The 19,586-nt window shown below is 28.0% G+C and overlaps 1 protein-coding gene across 2 annotated transcripts; it reads right to left on the reverse strand.

Annotated features, from left to right (window-relative positions):
* Nucleotides 1-630: 630 nt before the first annotated feature.
* On the reverse strand, nucleotides 631-18,842 carry LOC112602589. 2 transcript variants are annotated; one of them, XM_025350754.1, is made up of 8 exons: nucleotides 18,449-18,842; nucleotides 14,372-14,570; nucleotides 13,940-14,258; nucleotides 7,444-7,889; nucleotides 4,742-5,423; nucleotides 3,679-3,834; nucleotides 2,601-2,699; nucleotides 631-786 (listed from the first exon to the last, which is right to left on the reverse strand). In XM_025350754.1, the coding sequence occupies exons 2-8, from the start codon at nucleotides 14,556-14,558 to the stop codon at nucleotides 777-779; spliced, it is 1,899 nt and encodes a 632-aa protein (XP_025206539.1). In that variant the 5' UTR covers nucleotides 14,559-14,570; nucleotides 18,449-18,842; the 3' UTR covers nucleotides 631-776. The 2 variants fall into 2 exon arrangements, with proteins under 2 accessions (XP_025206539.1, XP_025206538.1); XM_025350753.1 differs by lacking the exons at nucleotides 631-786; nucleotides 2,601-2,699 and having other exon boundaries at nucleotides 3,215-3,834; nucleotides 18,449-18,840.
* Nucleotides 18,843-19,586: the final 744 nt, after the last annotated feature.

Consider the following 19,586-nt stretch of genomic DNA (forward strand, 5'->3'; position numbering starts at 1 on the left):
TGGAAAATGTTGTTACATTGTTGAGCTTAATTATTTACAAATCATATAAATATTAATTTACGTTATAAGAACATTTTTAGAGTCAAATAACTTTTAATTAATGGTTTCCAACTGAACTAAAATCTTTTGATACTAAAATATATTTAAATTTTATTTTCTATGTTTTATGTCAAATGACAAATATACCTAATCAACAGTCAACCAGTCAAAATGAGAAACCAAATAAGTCAGCTGGAGTAGCTATGCAAGGTAATATTCATTTAGCATTTGCCTTTAAAATTTTAATGTCGATACAAAATTTAATGGACAATATAATTAGGTATAATAATTATGCAAATAAATTGAAATAATGGATATAGCTTTTCTAACCATTAACATTAATTACGTTTATCGCCAGTCCCCACTACTATAAACGCAAATAGGGTTGGGGAAGAGCAGTGGTGTGCAGTTTTTTTGAATGGGAGGGGATATACATTTTTACTTGTTACATTATCCCCCTGAACATCTTAAAAGAGACATTTTAATCTTCTACTTTAAACTTCACACTTTTTATATTTAGTCATTCAAATTGAAACATTAATAAAAAAAAAATATTTTCCTTTCGTAAATACATTATATACATACAAGTTTAATATATTATTTTAGTTATACAATTCATTAATTAATTTTCAACTAAAGGAGAATTTTTAGTTTTCTTGGGTTCTTGACAATCTCATCCAACACTTCATCTGGTGTAACAATCACGTCTTTGTGTATTGCTAACATAATTAAACCATTTAAACGATCCTACAAGAAACAGAAAAACATAACATAAAAAAAAAAAAAATAAATTAATTAATAAATTCTTATTTGAGATTATATCTCAGTCATTGAATTTCTCAGGTATGTTTTTACTCGTTTAAATATGGAAAAAGACCTTTCAGGACTTTAGGTGTTGAAGTTGAAGCAAGTTAAGTGGATAAAATTTTTAATAGTAATTATTAAAAATTATTTAAAAGTAAATATTAAAAGTCCTTTTTATGATGGCATCGCCTGCGACTCTGGCTGGCTTGACCAGGTCGTCTTCTCTCCGCAGTGCACGAGTACCAGCCAAGCTATGCGTGCATGAGCACCAGCCAAACTATCGAGTGCATGAGCACCGACAAAAATTATGACTGCGGGCGCACCAGACAAGCGAGCTGGAGCCTTTTTCCCAAAACCACCACACGACATACACACAAGACTCTGCGAGCGACAACTGGACTTCTTTCTTTTTCTAATTTTAATCAGTGTTGTTTTTCTTATTTAAACATAAGTTTTCCTTAAATCGAATCGTAACTTGTGTCACCTTATACCTTTCTCCGAGGAACGTACTATAAGTATTCACTGCGGCGAATCATGTAAGGTGCATGTCTAAAATACTAATTTTTAGTACAGGTTATGTTACTATCTAATTTGTGTAACGGTGTATTTGATCACATTCTTGAATCACGATCTCGAGAACCCTCCAAAGAACAGGAGGAAGGTAATAACACGAGAACAAGTATACTCAATATTTATTAATACTGGACTTACATACAAGGCTTGTGTTCCTTGTGTCAGTCCGGCCGCATCATACTTATACCTTTCATCGTACTTTTAGTATTTTTATATTTAAACGTTAATTTCACTTTTTTGTGTTATTACAATATTGATTACCTATAATATCTAAATAACCTCTAAAGCTTTCTTTCGCGCATTAAAAGCTTCATATACTAATTTGCGTAAAAGCTGACTCTCCACACCGCCAGTTTTGGCAAACACAACACTATGTTCACAATAAATGCCTTGGTTTTTTTCAAAATAAGCAAGCCAATTAAACTCAAGCAGCCATTTATATTGAAATTTCAAACTTCTTTTTTCATTTATAATGCATAAGGGAAATTTATTTGTAGGCAGTGGTACTCATACTTTAGTTAACGCCTAGATAAGTATTACAATATTTATGAAAAAATAATTATATTTTCTTTTCTTTAATAAAATCTTAAAGCAATAGATAACTTACAGAATACATTTCATCATTTGTTAAATCACGATTGATAAATATACCTATGTCATTTACGTCTGGCCACGACACTGGTTATAAGATTATGCCGCCATATATTTTGAAATAATATGAGGAAATAAAATTTCTCTAAGTATAACAGTTTTTACGTACACGTATGAGTATTTGAATAACCCCGTGGGATTGGCGGCAAATAATTATATACGATAATATTGATAACAATATGATGACTGATAAAGATACAATAAAAAAAGTGATAAGTGATAACAATGTAATAACTAATAAATGGTACTATAGGTACGGTAGGGGCGACGGCTTAGTTTTTAGATAAAAATATAAAGTTAAAACAATTTTAAAAATTAAAAAAGACAAAATTGTTTTTTATAAATAAATATGAAGTAGCCTCAATAATAATTTTAAAATCTACTGTTTTGTTTTATTTTTTAATTTTTAAATTGATTATTTTGTAATAAAAGTAATACCACTGGAACAAATACACGACACTTATAAATACCTAACTGCTAATACTTTCTCAGTATCCACTATAGATCCTTATATCTAGCTGCTGCCTACTTACCATTTCATTGTGGCTGGAGACAATTGTATGAAAACCACCTTTGACAACGTTATATTCGAAAAGCTGATAAGTGATAACGTGAACGAAAGAACAAGTAAACTAAAAAGTAAAAATGTATCAGTCATTTATCATTACATGTAAAATATTACGTATTTTATTTTTCATACATTGGTGTAAAGTGTAATATATATGCTTATAAAATTTATATAAATGTAAAAATAACATAAAAATATAATATAGATAATTGATTCAATTAAACAGGAAAAATTAATGACTATCTATAAATAGTCTGTGTATACTGTATTAACAAATTTTCTATTTTGTACATTTGTTAGATGGTGACAAAATATTATCAGACGTGGAGCATCCATTTAATTGTTTTTATTAAACCACAAGTTGCACGACGAGTTTTTGGAGAAATCCAATCTCAGTAAATTGGATACAAATTGCAAAATGATGTTATAGACACCTATTCGAGTTGAAATCTCCGAAAAACAATAAAAGGGCACTAGAGCAATGTAAAAATATATATGCGTACCTGAATATTTAAATGTCTCATATTGTTACGCATAGATATTTTTTTTTAAATAAAGAGACACTGTATATTACCTGCAATTACTTATTTTATGGAGTATACGCTATATTATCTTACAATAAATAATTATAACAATTTATAATTTAAAAAATAGGAGTTTAAGGTGGGATCAAGAACATGTGTATACTTTAGGGCTCAATCTTTAAACATAATTTTTATACACTCGTCGAGTCAGAGAGCGGTGCAGATTAATACTCGAGCTAACTGTCAGTAAGCTTCCATTTTTTTTTCACGCAATAACAGTGCTTTTTTAGTCTCCAGTCATCCGTGCAATAACTCTGAAACCCGTACATATTGATGCGACTTATGTCGCCCAGCATTCCGAACGCGCCACTGCCGTCTTCTTGTCCAACGGTCACCTCAAACATGCTCCCACCGGGTAACGTTTCTACGACCAACAAGTACTCGCGGAGACCGTTTCCCCGGTTTACCCTGCTTCGGACTGACACGGTTTTTCTCAGTGACAAGTTTGAGCAAACGTACCCCTTGCGCACCATCTTTCGGTATTTTGCTAGCAGCGCGTTCAACTGCCGCACCACATACTTGCCGCCATCCATTGCTATCCTGCTGCGCCGGTCTAGTTCTTCATATTCGTCGCACGTACACCAATGCGGCGCGATGCCCGCTTGTTCGCACGACCTGCTCTTAGATAAAACAAGGAAAAACGGTTCAATATAATATATTACAAAAAAATAATTACGTAAAGTCTCTACGAGTACCAACTACTTGTAGCTATTGAATTGCAGTATTTTTCTACACCACCTGCAGGACTAGTGCCGCAACTACTGGAGATGATGGCGGTGCATGGAAAATTGTACCCCAAATGAAGCCTCATAATTTCATGAAAGGACCCCGAAGACTTTACGACACTAAATTATATCAACACATATAGACATCCAGCCTGCATCTAGGCTCCCATATTCCTAATTGCAGCACCGTGTAGGACTTATGAGATAGACATTTCGAGAGTATTCTTCATAAAGTTATTATCATATCTATAGCTCAAACTCGCGTTTTTTATTCGTATGGAATTTACTGTTACTGAACGTAACAAAATATTAATCTTGTGAACGTAATTGTTTTTCATTTAAAACAAGAATGAGGGACCGCTATACAATAAGCCATGTATTTATTATATCTATATCAATTGACAATATTATTATTAATAAAACGTAATAGATTATAATAAATTGTATACGCATGCTGCAATAAGACAACATATACACGGTGTGTATTACACGCAGAAAGGGCGTAGGAAGGGACGGCTATATGAGATACCACCTTAATATCCCTTTGGTTCGTTTCTGCTAATTATTAGTATATACTATAGGTATAAAAAATATTGATGTATAATTTATGTTTTAGTGAAATGCATAGGTACTTGCGTATAGTACATTTTCCTAAATAAATATTCAGTTGCCTACAAGATTTTTGTTACTAAGATTATACTAAAATGGTTTCATAATTCATAGTAAGCGTAAGGAATATTAAATTCCTCCCCTTCGGTTCTATATAATACGAGTATGAAATACAAATATACAATAACCTGTTGGTGTCAGCCACCCGGAACAGACTGTGACAAGTTGGACAGCCTTCGGCCACAACAGATGGAAGACTACTGTTGTTATCGTTTTCGTCTTCGTCGTTGAGCTGCTGAAACAGCAATTGCTTGAGCGTTAGGTGGAGATCGAACGGCGACGTCAATCGGTGCTTGTTGGTAGCCAATGCAGCGCGGTGGCTGAGTCGCGCTGCTACGTATCCGGTGGGCAGGCGCGCGTAAAACGCTGGCATCCGGTCCTCGAGCCAGCCGACGTGCGTCTCGCGTATCGCTCCGAACCGGAGTCCGTGATCGCTGAGCACCACCGTGACTGCGTTGTCCAGCAGACGACCGTCCAACAACTTGGACAGCGCGCCGGCCGTTCGCTGGTCCATGGCCGACGGCGTGTTCACGTCGTTATGGCTGAACGTGTTAAGCCAAAAAACGGCGAAGTATCCGTGGTGTCTGTGCAGCTTGACAAAGTCCTCCACGTAAGCGTACACCCGATCGGGCGCTGACCGCGGGCCCAGGCAGAAGTTCATGCCGTCGTACTTGACTACCGGCAAGTAACGCTCGGCCGCCAGCATGTACGGCCGCGAGTAGTAATCGGTCGGCGCGTTTCGAAATCCGTATTTACCGAAGTTGTAAGTGCCCATGCTGGGTTCGTCTTCCACATACGCTGTGACGTAACCTGTAATGACACGATGATGACCGTTTTATTTTTTATCTTTAGTATCTGACTGTCCTAAATTATATTATCACCCACTCCCCCAGCAAAGTCTAGGATAGTTGTTGAAACAAACAACTAATTTTTTTTTTATATTCATATAGTAATTACTAATTAGTATTCGAACATATCTGTAAACATATGATGAATGGTATGTGTCAAACGATAATATTTCATAAACATATCATAACAAAATTCAAAATGGAATAAGTGGAAAAACAGAGTTTTTGCTTAGTAGTAAATAGTATGTTATTATAGGCCGAATAAGTAAAAACAATGTCACAACGGTTTAAACGTGAAATGTCAAAATATCACCGGTATATGCTATTATATGCTAGTACCGAAAAAAAGTAAGCCGTCTTATGCGAGCAGGAGCGAAATTACGACGAAAACACTGTACCTAATTTAACCTTTTTATTTTTTAGTTAGTCTTATTCTTGAGACTATTATTATTTCACCCTAACACATACAGTAATTGTAATATATAAGTTTATAATGATATAATAATGGATTTATATTTATTGTCCAGTTGCGTCATTTGAAAAGCACAAGGGATACCTAACCTATGCGTGATAAAATCCAATATTATTATACTTTGGCCTATTTCTTAAATTGGTTGTCCTAAAAATAGATACATTTTAGGCAAAGATAAATAACAATAAAGTGTTAAAAAAATTTTAATTACGCCATTGTTTTGTATTGAATATATTAACTTATTAGTATAAAATAAGAACTAAACTTAACCATAAATACATAAATTAAAAATGTGGTAAGACCCCTATTTTTCCTTGCAAAAATAAATCTACATGCTTATGAGCTATATTTTAAGTCATGTCGAACATAAAATATAGTTTAGTATGGTTATGACGTTATGTGTATCTACGTCCTACACTATACAAATATTTAAAAAAAAAACGCCAAAAAGTCAAAAGAGTATATTATATTTATTGAGTATATGATATATAACAAATGAATTAAAAAATCATTATGTATGAGACATAATACATCTCTTAAAAATAAACGCCTATACTTGAAAACATATATAGTTCAGCGTTTCTCAAACTGTGGGTCGCGACCCCCTGGGGGATCGCTAGTCAAATTTTGGAGGGGTCGCGAGAAGTAGTATTATATTATTATTATAAGTATATTTTTAAAATGATTATTATTATAAGTATATTTTTAAAATGATTATTATTATAAGTATATTATTACAATTATTGTTATTATAAAGTAATAAAGTAAGTAATAAAAAAATTTGTTTTTTGAAATTACTTTTTTGATTCTGTAAATGTAAAACTATGGGGGTCGTAATAGATTTTTGGAAAAAAAATTGGGTCGCGGTCATAAAAAGATTGAGAACCACTGATATAGTTAATAACAAATTAAAATTCACTGCAGAAACGTTCGATTCAAATAAAATAATGTAAGAATCAAATCAAGGACAAAGTATTAGTCGTTGACTTTAAAACATTAGCGTAATATGCTACAAGAATATACATTAAAACCACCGGATACATAATTTAATCGTTTATTATTTATCGTAAATGTAGCCATTAACATTTGAAGAGGCAATAACCGGACATCCGGACGCCATTTGAATGATTTGAGACATAACATGAAATATAAATGAAAAAAAACCTATACCGTTGAATAAAATAGTATTACAAAATGTATGCGAGTATACAAAATTCAATCTATTAAATTTACTCAATCTTCAATTTCAACAACAATTATTACCTACGACTTTACTTAATATTACTGCAATTAATTATATTACACGATTTTAAAAATATAGGTATCTTTATTTATGAATTACTTCAAAATTAATGTTTACATGACTATATGTATTTAAATCTCAATTATTTTTGATCGACGATTCGTAATTATATATTTATAATGTAATATGTGTAATTATATTTATAAAGGTATTAAGTAGGTCAATATAATATGTTATATAATTCTATAAATTATAATAGCTATTTACCTCGTTTTTTGAAATCTTTCCACAGAAATGGACATTCGTCCATCTCGTCTTTGGGACTATTCCAACATCGTTTAGTCATTTGATTTACAAACATGCCAGTTAAAATTGGAACAACGTTTGGAAACGTATTGTCGGCAACTTTAGTGTATCCCTCTAATGACATGAATCCATGCGTTTCCAACAAACGATATGTTATAGGCATCGATCGTATAAGATTTAAGCGAGACAATGAATCTATAGATATTATTAAAACACTGGGTTTATCTGGGATATCTGCATTTCGAAATTGCCTTTGACCTTTATCGATCACCATTGCATGAATATCTTTATAAACCGTTGATTTTAATTTATCGCCATTTGGTCTCAATTCACATGTTACCATCATATATTCAACTGACTTAGGAATTATTTCTGAATCGTTGATGGGATAACATTTTGGCTCAACTCTAAAAAATACGATCAAAGGTTAATTAAAATGCTTACTTAAAAATCAAAACATAAAAAGAGACGTTATACATATGTATTTGTTGTCTTTATCTTCTACATTAAATTTGTAATATAATTTTGTTGGTTTTGGTGTCGAAACCAACTTAAACCATAAATTCTATAATTACACAAGTACACAACTCTATAGCATAGATTATTATGTATAAGATTGATAGAAAATAAATATATTGATAAAATAATTAATAAATTAATAGATATAAAAAAAATAATTTACTAAAATATGAAAAACAACAAAATTTTATTGGAAATTTGAAATATCAAGAAAATATAAAACTAAAAAAAATAACTCTATAAGTATCCTCATAAATATTTTTAGCGAAATAATAACATTCAACATTCCTTGAATGAATAGATTATTTTTTATGTATTATGTATTTGATTTAAATTCAATTCTTAAGTATTTCAAGAATAAGGACTATGATATTAGTTAATAAACTAATATTTTTTTTTCAATATTTGTTTGTTTAATTTAATTAATATGTATCTATAATCTTGCTCATATTTACAGTTTGACTTTATTTCTCATAGTCTATAGACTCTTACAAAAATAATTGCCGATTCAGCTATATATTATAGATTATAAGCTATTAAATTATATTCTACTATTACTATAAATACTAGACAATAAGCAGTAGGCATATACATATTAGTTAACCTATAGTCATAGTCTATAATATTATTATACTACTTTATCATGAATAAAATATAATCAATTATGAGTATAAATGTACTTAGCAGTTAAGTTGAATATAATATCAAATAAATACTAAACACATAGCAGTTAATAGGAACTTTATTAATAAATCGAAGTTGTTCTTAAGATTTTTAAATTGTAGCCACTTGAATTAAAGAGAAATGATAATAATTAATAATAGAATAATTTATTGATATTTGAAGGGAACCTATACCCAGATCCTAGATTAAACTGAATGAGAGATCGACGATAATAGTATTGGTAGACAAACTGTTAAGTTAGAAATAATAGTTTATTACTTAAACAAACAATGGCTATACGCACTAATTTTTTTAAATTATTAGACTTTGGTAAATTTACGAATTTTATGTCTCAATATAGTAAGTAAATTATAGTATATTAAATAGATCCGGTAATACATAAATTATCATTCTTATTAATATTAAGGTATATTACTTATGTATTACATTGTCATATTATGATTCTTGAACATTAAAATATAAATATTTATGTGAAATATTTAACAGGGAGACAAAAACATTTGTAAGTTTAATTTAATAAATAATATAATTTTACTGATCTTGGTAAAATTATTTAGTGGCATGTAGATACATAAATATATGTTGACATAGTATATTGTGACATTTTCTTGATACAAAAACAAGTGTGATAATTATTAATCGATAAACATAAGATGAAAATTCTTAGCCCATACTCAAACCAACCCATAATATAATTAAATATCAAAAAAAAAAATCGAATTTGTACAACAAAACAATATGTACCCTACTTCAGTTTCAGTAATATATTATAATATATATCAAGTGTTATATTGTAATAACTTAAGTTACTGTCAGATCAATGACCACAGTTGCCGAGGTTTTATTTCTTTAATGACTTAATTTTAAAAATAAGATGAAAAACTATTTTTATACACATGTATTTGAATAACAGTATAATGTATGATAAACAAATCGTTTATATTTGTTTACCTTCTTTCTCGAACTGTACCATACAAAAATATTATGTAAAAGTATAAAATCCCGGACTTGGTACTTTAGTAATGATATAATTACTCTTATTTTTAATATAAATTAATAGGATCTTAAATTTTAATATTTAAATTTTTTACATAATATTGTGATAATAGAATGTCATCACTTGTTCGGTACTTTTTTTTTATATGTAAAAATAAAAAAAAAACATACTGAAAATATATATTTCTCTGCAAATAAATAATAGGTGCATTTATTTATGTTTTATGAAAAATTACATTTTACTTCTCAGTATGTAAATTATAATAGTTGTAATTCTTCATTTCTGCAATAACTGAATGACATAATATTAATGACTCATTCCGCAATACATATATAATATCCAGTAAACAAATTATAATTATGTTTCGTCATTTTAAACAACGATTAAATGCACATTTTTAAGTGCTTAGCTTATAAAATTAATAAGGGTAATTTTAATTTTAAATACTATACTTAGTTTTTTTCATAAGAAACAATTTGTACAATTGTAGGTTACCTACCTAATTTTTATACTATCTTATATGTAAAAATTAATTAGTCATTGCTATAATTATAATTCAAAATTTACACCATACCTACATAAAATAACTAAAAATTAAACTATTCGAATATAATATAATTTTTATCATACAAATCATAAAACTGGTAAATAGTATGCCTAAGCATAAAATATTGTATAGAAAAACAGAAGTGATCAATTTGCGGCACGCATTTTTTTTACAACACATTTGATATTATTGAATTGCAATAATTGCATACTAGTTTACTAATATAGTGAATAGAAATGTATAATTTAGCAACATCATTTTTGTATAAATTTTACAATGAATGTCAATAATTTGCGAATACTATTATACGCTAATAGTAACCGAACATACGTCACACAAAAAAATCTTTGGTCTTTATAGTGAGTATTGAACTATTTTTAAAAATCCCACTGTATGGAAACACATTGAATGGTATATGTTATATTTTTATCACTGCTTGTATTGGTGAATATTGGTTGCAGTAATCTCGAAATTATAACATAATATACCAAGCTAATAAGTGTAGAATAACTTTTAAAGTTTATAGTATTAGTTGATAATTTTGAAAAATTGTATAACCTTATTCAACAACTTATAAATTATGGGTATATTTAAATGATGGTTCATAAAAATATTTATTGTAGGTTTTCATTAAAATACGGTAGACATTTATTGACATTTTATCAAAGTAGGTTAAATAACTGAAAGAGAGATAAAAAGTAGTCTAAAAATTCAAATGATTTTAAGGTACTATAAATATAATATTTAGGTTATTTTGGAGGAGTCTATAATTCTTTTACCAATAATAGGAGTGACAAATTTAAGTCAAGTAAAAACCACTAAAAAAAAAAAAATCACGAAAGTCAAAATCACAAAATGTTTTAATAGAGAAAACATTAATAGTGAAAAGTAAGAAATTCTTTTTCTTTATTATACCTTTATATAGTAATAAGTAATAATAATACTATATAACCAATTTGTACTTCTGTATCTTCGATTATGTAGATAATAAAGATAAGCCGTGGTTGAATACTTAACCATTACTGAGTCGTCCGTTAGATCTGTATCGACTGTGTCAGTGTCGTATCACTTGTATCGTATCCATAAGATATAAATTTCATAATAATTCGAAGTCAATAAAACAAAAAATATATTAAAATATAATAATTATTTGTTTAGATTTGACAAAAAAAATAGACGCAGAAAGAGGAACCCCAGATTTCTTATTTCATTGTGGAACTGTTGTCTGTTATACGTCTACTATCTCTGGTTTACTTAGTACAAATAATTATGTTAAAAGGTGGCATAGAGACTTCAATAATTTATTGAGTTCATGTCATTTAACAATATGGAAATTTATTGAAGAAATTCAAAAGAAACAAAGTTTAAACGAAATGAAAATAAATCAATATATAACGGGTACCATCGAATCGTCCAGAAAACGTAAAAAGGATACAATTAAACAATTAGTTAATGACTACAAAAACATGAAAAAACTAGAATAATTAAGAGGTATTTCCTATAAATTGTATAAAATTTGATTTTTATTTTATAATACTACAGCTTTATTGATAATTTAAATTTATATGGTTTAGGAAAAATATATCGAATAAAATGTATTACTTTTCGCTATTAATGTTTTCGCTGTTAAAACATTTCGCGATTTTTATTTTCCCTGTTTTTGGTTTGCAGTTTTATCACTTGTGATTTTAACTGGCACCCGAAAAATTTGTAGTGTCGTTAGACAATAGTCATACACAGTGGTATATTTACGGGGGGGGGGGGGGGGCCCGGGTCTCGACCCCCCCCAGAAAAAAATAATATTCATTTATATTATGTGTTTTTAATGTTTGTATTACAATATTTTTAAAAATAACTTGGATTTAACTATTAATTGACATTTATTTTCATAACAATAGTGAAATATAATATAATATAAATAATATCATTATTAAATCATAACTCGTATGTATTTTATTATAATGTTATAAACTTATATTTAATATTAAACCCCCCCCCCACAAAAAAATTGAAAATACGCCACTGGTCATACAATTTAAATCCACTTCTGTTAGTAGATACGAGTATATAATACTCTTAATAATTTAATATTATCTATTTGGTAAATTGCCAATAAGTAATGATTTATATAAATGTTCTGTGTCGTAACTATGTTCTATGAACCAATAATAAAGTAATATAATCTATATATTTCGTATTAAAATGAAGGATTTTCTAGTCACGTTTATAATATAAATTATTGTCAATAAATGACGTATTTATCATATTTTGATCACTGATCACCAACAAAATATACACACAGGCGACCATCGAATCCCATAGTCCCTAATTATTGAAATTAAATTGATTGACGAGATTCCTTAATTGATGAGCATCACTTTATGACTCTACAGCAACAATATTTTTCTTTAAAATTACAGTGAAAGGAATAAATAATTAAAAAGAGGAAAGTAAAATAACTGCTATATGTTGTAACATGATGGTGTATATCATCATTGAGTAAGTCATTAATGTACGTAGTAGGATCAAAAAGTTCCCGGAATTTATTTATAGAAAAAAAACTATTTTTCTTATCAAATATCTGTTTATTGGAATTAAAAGTAGACATTATTAGCTATCTGTAGGTTTTGTCGTTAAAATTACATTAGTCTCATGTGAGTCGTAATCGTGTCCATACGAAACGGAGTTTACGCATATTTTCAAAATGTCACAATTTGAACAACGCGCTAACATTAAATTTTGTTTTAAACTTGGAAAAACTGCTGCAGAAACGCTTGAATGTTTGAAAACAGTTTATGGCGATGAAGCATTAAAGAAAACAGCCGTTTATGATTGGTTTAAACCGTTCAAAAATGGTCAAGAGTCAATTCGGCGAAAAAGGCAAAGAAAATGGGAAAATGGTTGGTTTTTGCATTATAACAATGCACCGTACCACTCGTCTTTTGCAGTTCGGCAATTTTTAACGGATAAAAAAATTTCTACAATTCCACAACCCCCGTATTCGCCAGACATTGCTCCATGTGACTTTTGGCTGTTTCCAAATCTAAAACTTGGACTCAAAGGTGAACGTTTTGCGACGATTGAAGACATTAAAGTTAACGCAACAGCAAATCTCAGGGCCATTCCAATAGAGGGATACCAAAGATGTTTCCAGCAGTTACAAAGTCGTTGGAGTAAGTGTGTCTGTGCTGAAGGACGATACTTTGAAGGAGATTAAGTAGATTTATATTTAAATTGTATACATAAAAAAATAAAATAAAATTCCGGGAACTTTTTGATCCTACTACGTATATATTTTTAACTTGAATAATCTATTTCTATTAAATAAAATATCTATATTATATTTTAAACATAATAGATTAATATTCTGAATATTTTCATTTTTTAAATGTCATATCGTAAAATCTTAAGTTAAACTTCTAAATAGTGGATACTCTAAAATCTTGATCACTAAAATTATTTGCTATTCAGAGGGAGTAATTTTTTTAAACCATAATAGGTTAGGTAAGGTAAATTAAATTCAATGATAACTCATTCTACGAATAGGTATAACGTATAACATAAAAAACGATTATGAACAAAGATTATCTACATTCATTTTGGTTAGGTACCGAGATTACAGAACAATTATTTTAATAATAATATAATAGGATTTATATAAAAATTCACGGTTTTCCTTTTAATTTAAGAACTTGTGTATGGATGCTTACTTGTAACGATCGTCATCTTTTTGATTAATCTTAAATTTTAGTTCATTTCGAACAATTGGTGAATAACAGCAATTAACGATTGATTTTGAACTTGGTGAGTGAAATCCATGATTAATTTTAAAAGTGTAAGACCATTTATCTACATCAAGGATCACGCTGGTTAATGGCAATGTTGAAAAACACTTTGGAGAATTGCTTTTTTTAATCAAATTTTTAATTGTCTTATCGTAGGCACTTATGTTAGGTATTCGACAATTGTCATTCCATACAACATATCCTTCTTTCACGTTATCATCAATTGTTGTTGATTTTTTTGTATCTATAAAATGAATAGATATAAATAAAATTATTTGATTAGCTAATATAAACATCAAAATATAGTTTGTTTAAAGTAAATATTAACTAAATTATAAGATTACAATTATATATTACTATTTTCAGTTGTGATGACTTTTCTATAATATGAATTATATTTGGTAGACAGATGATCTATCGAATTTTCTATTTCATAATTGTTATCACTAAAATATAATAGAAACAAAGTCGTCATAAAAACCACGTATAGAATGATTTTGATTGCATCGTTTCTACATTTCGTCACATTTTTGTTTTCAATCATAATTTAAATGTCCTGCAAAAATAGTATAAACAATTAAAGATCATATAATTAAATCAAGGTTTTCAATAAATTGACTATTATTTATTAGTGGTAGGTATGTAAGACCTAAAAACACTTGGAGTTGAAGATTGGAGAGGAATAATACAAGATAGAAATAGGTGGTGAAGTGTAGTAATGGCGGCAAAAACTCTTAAAGAGTAGATAGGCCAAAAAAAAGAAGAAGAAGATATAAGTGTAAATAGTTTGAGATAGAAGGAGGGCCTAAAACTAAGATCTATAATTAACTTTTATAAAACTTTTATAATATTACAAAACCCTTAAAAACATAATAATTGTAAAAATATAAAATGTTTAGTTTTTTTGGGTAGCAGGGGTTGACCCCTCACTTAAATCCCCAGTTATTTGCACCTATGAATTCAGTGGTATGAACTATTAAGTATAGGATCTTTGATCCCCGGGCATCATGATTGAAATGTATACGAGCTAAGTAAGCTGGAATATAGATGGAATGCAGGGCGTTGGCCAAGGGTGGATGATGAGTAATTTTAATTAGATATATATAGTATTATAGTGGTAGGCAAAATAAACTATAATGAAATATATATATATATCATGAACATTGCGTGCATCATAATTTTAGGAAGTAGTTGGGTTATGCAGAGTTAGCCAGTGACCTGCAGTGTTGAACCTATGATAGTATGATACCTATTAAAAATGTACATATGTGCCTTCATGATTCATGAGTATTTACCATGCCACTGTAGTGTATATTATAATAATTAATAATATTATTTAGTTTATTTTAAAATAAATACGGGTAATCAAATAAATATAATGTTAGTGAAATAGTAGTTTAAACTATATTAGTAAACAATTTATTATTTTTAATAGACTAAATTTCAAAGTTTAAGGATTTTGAATTTATTGACATTCCCGATAATTTATAAATCAATATGATTAATATTGACATCATTATATCAAACATGCTTCAATGTTTGTAATCTAGTATCAATATAGGTACTTCCTATTTAAATAACCATTTAATTTGTTCAATCATTTTAATTAATACATTCTATTAATATATTAATCATTAAAAAAGGAACAACATTTATATTTAATACCATAATTTCTAACTGGCTTAAAATATTTAATATTTACATTTAAAAAAAAATCAAGTAGGTAGTTGTTTCAACATTTGAGTTGTATAGGTGTTGGGTATTTGAATAGGTACTTTACGTAATAGAAATAATTTTTAATCTATAGTTTTAGGTACGTTATCTATTTCAATATATTCTTGGCTATTGCATGTCTGTTAAATATTATATTTTTTAAGTTATTTAATATTTTAATAAATATAAGCTATAATTCTATAAATATTAAAATATAAAAGAAAAAATATTAACAATTTAAATAAGTATCCATATTTCCATATCTGTATTTAATGAAATAAAATACGAATCATACAATAAGCATTTGAGTGGTTATTGAATATTATTAAAGTACCTAATAGGTATTTAGTTTACAACTTTAAAATTATTCAATTTTTATTAAGACGAATTTCAAATTTCAATAAAATAAAAAATACATATTAAATGTTATATATATTAAAATATTAAAAAATTGAAACAGTATATTTATATTTTATATTTTAAAGTAAAAATCGAATACAAACAAAATTCAAGCATTCCAAAATATAACACTTCGACATCTCTTTAATGCCCCACCATATACTCTATTCTAACACTACTTAACGATCTTCATATGAAAACTATCGATGAGGAAGCACGCTTTTTTTTTATACACTTTCATCAGCAACTCTAAAATCATTACAATCCTCTAATAAAGATCTCTCTATCCTGACACTACCAGGAAATTCTTGTAGCAAGTTAAAAAAAAAGTGGTGTCGTGACCTATTACAAATAAACCCATAACCCTAACAAACAATAAAAAAAATTTTATTTGCATTTAAATAGATAAATAAGTATGCTAAGTGAAAAAAAACCAAGCTAAATGTCGCTGATGGGTGCGCATGCTTAATCAACCCCTTCATATTAACACCCGCCTTTAGTATCTGCAGTTTATTGAGAATTTTGTGTATAGATTGTTTATTTTAAATAAAAATAAATAAATACTTTAAACTAGCATAATAATTACGTACATATATAGTGCAGTATAGGTATGTGATTTCAATTAAATATTTAAATATATATAGTCGAACTTAGTTAACTCGAAGTTGAAGGGACCAGTAAAAAGTTTGAGTTTTCCAAATCAAATTTTTTTAAAACAGTACACAATATATTAATTCCTGTGTATTTATAATAAATAAAGTAATGTAATAAAAAATACTAACTCTTTATTTATACATGCATGAATTATGTTTATGTAATTTAAAAAAAGTATATGTATATAAACAAAAATTAAATTAGAAATTTATTTTTCAAATGGTATTTGTTTTTGTTTAAGTTTTGCTGTTGATCGGAGCGTTTGTGTGAATCGTTCTAAATCACTTATCGGTAATGATAACACTGATGAGTAATGACCTATTTTCGTTATTAAAATATTTACATAAGTACATGAGGGAAATATCACAATTTTTTAATATTAATAAAATTCAAAACTTCGAGTTATCCACGAAAATATTAGAGTTAAACAAGATTTAAAAAAAATTGTTTAAATAGAAAATTCTAGGGACCAAAGAAAAAGTTCGATATATCAACGATTTTGAGTTAAAGAAATTCAAGATAATCAAGTACGAGTTACGACTTTAAATTGTCTATACGAGTATACATTATGCAGTGAACGGCAATAAATACACCGAAAATATGGTACTTTAAAAATATTTTTTACGGAGAAAAATCACAGTGTACATATATTTTATCCACCGGACCTACGCTTCATTTCCTTTAACGATAAAAAAATTACTAAACAAAAAATTATTCTATGATATTTATAATTTGACTATAAGTATAATTTAATATTTATGTTATGATAAAATATAAATAAATAATACATTAGACGTTAATGCACCTTGATCTTCGACACAATATTAAAAAATATAAATTAATATATGACTACATTGTACGTATAAATATATAATATAAACAGTATATAAATTATTTTATATACTGTGAGATATGTGAGACTGCACGAGCATCTATGTATTATAAAATTATCATTTATGTTTTTATTCAACAATCTACAAAATAAAACAAAATAATTATTATAATACGAATTATGTATATGGGTAAATTAAGTTCAATAAACTATTTAAAAAATAGGTTATTTACTTATAATAAATAAGGACTATATAATTTACGAAAATTCTAACTAAATTTAAGAACCTATAAATATGCGATTTGTCATTTATTTAAAAATTACAGTTATGTTATTACTAATTATAAAATCGTTATTCTTTGTAGGTACTACTATGGCCTTAGGTATTCGTTCATTTTTATTTAGCTATTTATGAATTTTCCTGAAACTAATACCATTCGTACATTAAATCAGGTTATCAAATTGTATTTCAGTATATTATATTTTGTTTTATATTATATCGTTTTACGGTATATATAGGTGTTTGATTGATGACTATTCAAATGTATACTTAGTGAATATTGTATATCAAACATTCATACATTTATTTATATCTACAATTTAGTTAAGTAGGAATATGTTACAACTATGATAACTTACAATTTATAACAACAGATTGAAGAGTTTAAAGCACTTATTTTATATTTTATAATCCATAAAATAATAAATAATGCATTTTTTATCTATCCAGCTCTACTAAATTAAACTATGTTAAAGCGATCTCCTATGGCTGCATTAATGTATAATTTTAATGTATTTGTTCTAAAAAATATGTGATTTTATAATATGTTACTTACTCGTTGTGTTCGCATTAAAATAAAAAGAATGGGCAGTTGGTGTAGTAATATGTAAGAAATTAAAAATAAAACACTATAATTTTTTTCCCGAGTATTTTACTGATCAACATTAATTCGTATTAGGTATTATTTAAGTAAATTAATAATAATAACAAAGATAAATCATAAAATATATTATCATGCATATTCCAATACATTGCACCAATGTTACACATGTTTTTATGTTAAATATTATATACTATAAATGCGTGTGTATAATACTATAATAAATGATTATACCATTAAAATAAAGATAAAATAAGAATAATAATGTATAGAATAAGCCCCGAACTGCGGAATTAACGACTGGCGTGTCTGCGCAGTATTGGCGCATTGAGCCATATTATTAATATTTCCTCTGCGACACCGCCACTGCCATGCACAGCTACAGCATTGCTGCTAGGTTTCACTGCGTTAATATCACGCTTATCATTTTTATCCGTACTATACGTCTATACCAAAATATCGGGCAGCGGCAACGATGAAAATAACCTACGCACAATATTACGTTACAGTACTTAAAACCTGTCCTGTGCGGAATTGCACGGGACCGATTAAAATTTCTGTTTTTAGCGGGTTCCGTGTAACTGAATAAAAAGGAAAATCCCGTACTTTCAGAATTACAATATTCTACACGATTAAGATTTAAGGTTATACCTAACATTTTCCGACCAATAATAAAAATTAGAATGTTGAAAATTAATAAATATCATAGACTACAATAAATTTTAATTTTTAATAAATAATTAGGTACATAATAATGATAAATTTCAATTCCAAAATTTGAAGAACATAATTTTTAGTAGGTATTAATCTAATGATATAATATATATAAAATAAAGTAAATAGATTAAAATACAATTAAAAATTCCAAAATGCGTGTAAAGTTTTGTCCAGTTTTTTCTTTAATAATTTACAACTTTCTTCTATAACTTTCATTTAATCATTTGAACTCAAACAAATCTTTGAAGATATTGTGAGAACAAGTAAGACGAGACGAAAGACAGGAAAACTACGACCATACGGTGTGATAATAATGAGCACTGATGATATAGATTCAAGATAAAATGTAAGACAAGTTATCTATCGACACGTATTA

This window comes from Melanaphis sacchari, unplaced genomic scaffold (assembly GCF_002803265.2).
Source record: "Melanaphis sacchari strain LSU unplaced genomic scaffold, SCAv2.0 Contig8_pilon_pilon, whole genome shotgun sequence".
NCBI lineage: Eukaryota > Metazoa > Arthropoda > Insecta > Hemiptera > Aphididae > Melanaphis > Melanaphis sacchari.